The 6000-nt window shown below is 36.4% G+C and overlaps 1 protein-coding gene across 1 annotated transcript in view; it reads left to right on the top strand.

The window, feature by feature from the left end:
* The first annotated feature begins 312 nt into the window (after positions 1–312).
* Positions 313–6000, top strand: part of LOC142625913 (uncharacterized) — a 48263-nt gene continuing 42575 nt past the window's right edge. Inside the window, exons 1-6 of the mRNA XM_075799666.1 lie at positions 313–711; positions 891–1026; positions 4322–4417; positions 5226–5302; positions 5504–5583; positions 5849–5909. Coding sequence (XP_075655781.1) covers positions 544–711; positions 891–1026; positions 4322–4417; positions 5226–5302; positions 5504–5583; positions 5849–5909 — 618 coding nt within the window. The 5' untranslated portion in view covers positions 313–543. The remainder of the gene's footprint in view (positions 712–890; positions 1027–4321; positions 4418–5225; positions 5303–5503; positions 5584–5848; positions 5910–6000) is intronic.

Genomic DNA, 6000 nt, shown 5'->3' with positions numbered 1-6000 from the left:
TACCCAAACAAACACATAAAATGTATTGTAAAATAGTGTGGTAAACTAAGTAGGTTTTGACATATTGAAATGACATATGAGATAGCACAACGGATGCTAGTGCTCTTCTACTTTATTAGGAGAAGCAAAATTCAAATCCACATCTGGGTAATTATCAAATTATAAAAAATTAGTTCCAATCAACTCCTAAGCGATTTTGTGTTTAAAGCCTCACTTGCATTAGAAAAAAAATCAGTTGCCTTGTAAAAAAAAAAAAAAAAAATTATGCCAACAATGATAATATAGAGCAATTATTATTATTATTATAAAATTGATGCAACTGCATGGTTAAAATTTGGTCAGTGTCTAAAAAAGAAAAGAAAAAAGAAAATAAAAGGTACTCTCCATCCATTAAACATCCCGGCACCTTTGTGGATCTAGTAATCCAATTGCCAAACACGGGGAATAGTAAAAGCTGCTGCTGCTACCCACCCTGCGCAACAAGCTATTCCAATCCCCATCCCTATCCGATTTAGATTTGAGAAGGAGAGAGATCCATCATCCATGGCCGGCGTGTCACTTAAGTGCGGTGACTGTGGAGCCCTGCTGAGGTCTGTAGAGGAAGCCCAGCAACACGCAGAGCTGACTTCCCACTCCAACTTCTCCGAGTCCACCGAGGCCGTCCTCAACCTTGTCTGCACCACTTGTGCCAAACCATGCCGATCCAAAACGGTTCGTATTTTATTATTTGGATTTGTACTTTCTAGTAATGTGCTTTTTTCTAGGTTTTTGTTGGAGTTGGGAAATATGATGCTTTAGATTTCCTAGTCTTAATTGCTTGTTTTTGCTGATGATTTGTAGTTAAATTATGTTTCTACAATACAAAATTGTTTTGTTTTGTTTTTGTTTAGGAAACTGATTTGCATACCAAAAGAACTGGGCATACCGAGTTTGTTGACAAGACTGCTGAGGCCGTGAAACCAATAAGTTTGGAGGTTCCAAAGTCTGTTGCCGACTGTGCCGATGCCAGTACTTGCCACCCTGAAGGTACTATTTCATTTTAGTTGGTTTTTTGCTTTCTGGGTTTGATTTGAATTCGTTGCTGATGTATTTGGAAGTATGTTACAATTGGATATATGCTCATCTCTGCAGCTAGCTAGCAAGCTAGAGTATAAGTTGTTTGGATGGCCACGCCTTGAAAATCACAATCATGATTGCTTTTTATCATCATGCCTAGATCTCTTATTTGACGGCCAGTGGAACCCGCAAATGATTAAATAAGTAAATACACATAATTTTACTAATTAATGGGATTTACATTCCCATCATTTATAAATTTCCTTGTTTGGTTTTAATATTTGTAGAAAATTTAAAAGATGGCAATTGTAAATTTTTGATGTTTGGAAATAATCAGAAAATAATAGAACAACAAAGGCCACCTTTGATCCTATTGCAAAAATATCTCATCACAAGAACGATATCAAGATGAATAAATACAATACAGCTCACCAAATATCATAACAAAAATGAAACATATATCCTTTCAATGGCAATCAAATACTTTCATTCCCTAAGTTAATCTCACAATATAACAAACAGAGCAAAATGCTATTTTTAGGTTTTGGGTATAACTAGATTTATAAGAAAAAATACAAAACAGAACACAAAGGATTAAACTTTAAGAAGTGGTCTCTGTAATTGTTTTGGAAAAAAAATTACAAAGAATATAATCTATGCTAGAGTGGAACTGTCAACTAATTAGCCTGTCAACATACCCAAAAGGACAAAACCAAAGATTTTCTGCTACTCTTAAAGATCATATATAGTTTTGTGGGTAAAAAGATGTATTGATTTTACCTCAAAGCTCCAGCCTTTTTTTACCCCCCCCCCCCCCTCCCCCCCCACTCCCCAACACAAATCTCTTAATAGTTTTCAAGAAGTGTGCACAGAAATTATATCAGACTGGTGCAAGTGCGACCAACCAAATTGGAGCTGTCAAAAATGGTATAAAAGGTTAGAGCCTGAATCAAAAACAAGGACTGGATCCCTTTCAATTGCTGGGTGGGGGTGGGAAGGATTAAATAGATGATAAATAATATTGAAGTAGAATTTGACATGGTAATGGGAAGGGAATTGAAAGAGAAAGGAAAAAAATTTTAGAGAGAGATTGAATTTGAGAATGAAGAGGGAAGAGACTGAATAGTGGAGTTTATAAATATAAATCACTTGGTCTTGCATTCGTTGGCGTGATGAGAATCCTGCATTACTTTAAATGGAGAAATTCCATCTATTTAGATGGGGATTTAATAAATGCCATCTCCAAATTCTGGCTCCAAATGCTCTACCTAAACACATGGGATATTGGTTGCATAATGTATTTCTTTCTTTACCCAATTGGTTATGTTGTAATTAATATAAGCATTTTTCTTTTTCATCAGAATTTTTATTGGCAAGGTTGTCAATGCTTTTTGGTGGTTTGGGTTAGGACCAAACAATTGGGATTCTGGAAAAATAAAAGGAAAATGAATAGTTATAGTTATTTCCTAAGTGTGTTTAATCCATATAATTGTGAAAAGTAATGAATTGATGTGTCTAGAGATCAGTTGTTGTCCATTAGGCTGGCATTGACTTGCTTCCAAGCATTTACTGGTTTGAAAGTTAATGCGAGGAAGAGTGAGATCGTTCCGGTAGGGGAGGTTGGAAATATAGAGGCGTTGGCTACCATTCTTCGATGTAGGGTGGGTAGTCTGCCTATGAAATACTTGGGTATGCCGTTGGGCATCCCTTACAAAACAACATCGGTGTGGAATCCTATTTTGGAGAGGATGGAGAAGAAACTCTCAGGTTGGAAGTATCTTTATTTATCAAAGGGGGAATAGACTTACCCTGGTGAAGAGTACTCTTTCTAGCCTTCCTACGTACTATCTATCATTGTTTGTCATTCCTGTTGTTGTGGCTGATAGATTGGAGCGTATTCAGAGGAAGTTTTTATGGGGATCTTCAGAGGAGTGTTTCAAATATCCATTGGTGGCTTGGGAGAAGGTGTGTTTACCGATAGATTTGGGTGGTTTGGGGATCAGGAAGTTAGTGCATTTTAATAAAGCCTTGTTAGGGAAATGGTTATGGAGGTTTGGGCGAGAAGGCACTCACCTTTGGAGGAGGGTTATTGCATCTAAATATGGTGAGAGTCAAGGGGGGTGGACTACTAAAATATGTAGAAGGGCCCACGGATGTGGTCCGTGGCGTGGTATTTGTGATGGGTGGGAGAGTTTCTCCAACCATGTGGCCTTAGTGGTGGGGGATGGCACTCGTATTCTTTTTTGGCATGATAAGTGGGTTGGAGATAACTCACTTAAAAGGCTCTATCCTTAGTTGTATGTGTGTTCTAATGACAAGGAAGCTTGCAATTCTGATGTTTTATGCTACCAGGAGGGTGGTAACGATAGAATATGGAATTTGAGATTTCATAGGGATTTTCATGAAAGGGAATTAGGGGCTGCCTTCTCTTTCCTTGAGTTCATTCAATCCCGGATCCCTAGGGGTGGTGGGAGTGACACTTCTTATTGGTGTCTCAAAGGGAATGACAAGTTTGATACCCGGTCCTATTATAATATCATTAGGGGTGTAGCTGCCTCCAACTTTCCGTGGAAGGGTATTTGGAAAGCTACGATCCCTAGGAGGGTGGCATTTTTTGTGTGGACAGCGGTTTATGGGCAGATCCTTACATTGGATAATCTTAAGCTTAGAGGGCGCATTTTGGCGAATAGGTGTTGTATGTGTCATCGAAATGAGGAAATTGTGGATCATCTTCTCCTCCACTGTCCGGTAGCTCATTCTCTGTGAGTTTATATGTTTCAGATCTTTGGGACACAATGGGTCATGCCAGGCAATGTGGAAAGCTTGGTGTATTGTTGGAGTTTTTGGTTGGGAAAATTTAATTTAGACATATGGAATATGGTTCCTGGTTGTTTGATATGGATTGTTTGGAAGGAAAGAAATCGGCGCTCTTTTGAGGATACCGAGAAATCCTTGGTTCAATTACAAGCTCTATGCCAGAAGACTTTATTTGATTGGTCTAGGTGTTGGGGCTTCTCGGATTGCTCCACTATCTTTGAGTTTATTTCTTCTCTTAGTAGTGCACTTTAAGTTTTTTCTTGTTCTTTGTTGATGTTTGTTTGTTTGTTGCTTTTCCTTATGTTCACCATTATGAACACCTTGTATTGGCTTTCATTTGTTTTCAGTTTGATTTAATAATATTCTTATTACCTATAAAAAAAAAAAAAAATCTTAATTTCATGATTACCTAATTTATTTTATGTTATTCTTTATGTTATTCTTCTAGAAATGGTTGTGCCTGAAGTTGACAAAAAACTACTTGAGGAACTTGAAGCGATGGGCTTCCCAACAGTGCGAGCAACCCGTGCACTTCATTATAGTGGTTAGTTTATTGTGAAATCCTTAAAAATACTACCAGTAATATCTTCTTCTCTGATTTTATTTTTTGCAATAACTTCTCATTGATTAAATGTTGTGGCTACTATGTACGTATATTTTATTGGGCTCATAGGAATTGCTTTAGGCTGGGAATGTAAAGGATACTGATGAAATATTGATTTATCATGTCAGATCGGTTGAATTGTCTTCTCTCATAGGGAATTAAGTTAAAATTTAGTTTGAATTTGTGGTTGGAATCCTTGGAGACTTTTAAGATTGAAAGTGTTTTGTTAATGGATTAAAGTGTGGTAATATGGAATGCTTCATGACTTATAATTTTTTTTTTATAGGTAATAGAACTTTTATTAAAAAAATGAACATCGGGTTTATGATGATGAACACTTTGGACATGAAGAAAATGCATGAAGCTCAAGAGCTAAAGCTAACAGCTAACAAATTGTAGAAAGCAGGGATTGAAATACATTGTGTAAGGCCCCAATTATGAGCCCATTGACCCCTAAATTAGTCAGCTTCATGACTTATAATTTAGGTGTTGACTTTCCTTAGAGGTTCTGTTTCATGTAGCCTAGAAATCAAGATTCTTTGGAAATGGTTAGGGAGATGCAATGGGAATATTATCAATAAATGCTAGACCCATCAGCGTATGATGCGATGATACTTGATGGGTTTGTCTTACTTGTAGGCATTTTATAAGATTGATGGGTTTGTCTGCCTTTGGATTTGGGAATTTTTTACGTTATTCATTTGCATTTCACTGGTTATTTTAATCTTTTTAGTTTTCTCGTCTTCAGGCAATGCTAGTCTTGAGGCTACTATTAATTGGATAGTAGAGCATGAGAATGACTGTGATATTGATCAAATGCCCTTGGTATGATATCTGTTATCTTTTTATATTCATTTTTTTTTAACTACTTGTTTCTTAATGTCTGTCCATCTTTTTATCTATTTATCTGTTTATTTTCATTGCTTTTAGAGACTAAAGCATTACTTCACTTTTTAATTGAAAAAAGGGTAACTGAAGGATTGCTTTATGATGATTTAAGTATCTTACTAGCTTATGTGTGCTCAGATACCTGTTAATACAAAAGTTGAGGTTCCAAAACCTTCTCTTACACCGGAAGAACTCAAAGCCAAACAACAGGAGCTAAGGTAGAGAGTAATTAATTAATTGTTGACACATCTTTATCTAGTATCATGTTTCACAATAGTTTTGATGTTGGCAACATGCATGCATGCATGCATGTGCATGCATGTATGTATGTATGTATGTATGTATAGTATTACTAACTATTTGCAATACTTTTGACAACATTTTTCTTTAGGGAGCTATAATGCACACTTCAGTAACTTTAAAGGCTAACTAATTATTCAAATTATCATGCATGTTAATTTTTCTTTTTCAATAAACCTCAAGGGAAAAGGCTCGCAAGAAGAAAGAAGAGGAGGAGAAGAGAATGGAAAGAGAGAGGGAAAAGGTATTTCTAAATGTTCTTTGTTGCTTCTCTCTAATCTTCTGCTTAGTTGCAATCCTGGCGTAACTATATCTTGATAATGCGTGTGTATGTG

This window comes from Castanea sativa, chromosome 2 (assembly GCF_040712315.1).
Source record: "Castanea sativa cultivar Marrone di Chiusa Pesio chromosome 2, ASM4071231v1".
NCBI classification, from domain to species: Eukaryota; Viridiplantae; Streptophyta; class Magnoliopsida; order Fagales; family Fagaceae; genus Castanea; species Castanea sativa.
Note: the sequence above shows the minus strand (reverse complement) of the source record. Positions and strands in the feature narration are given on the sequence as shown.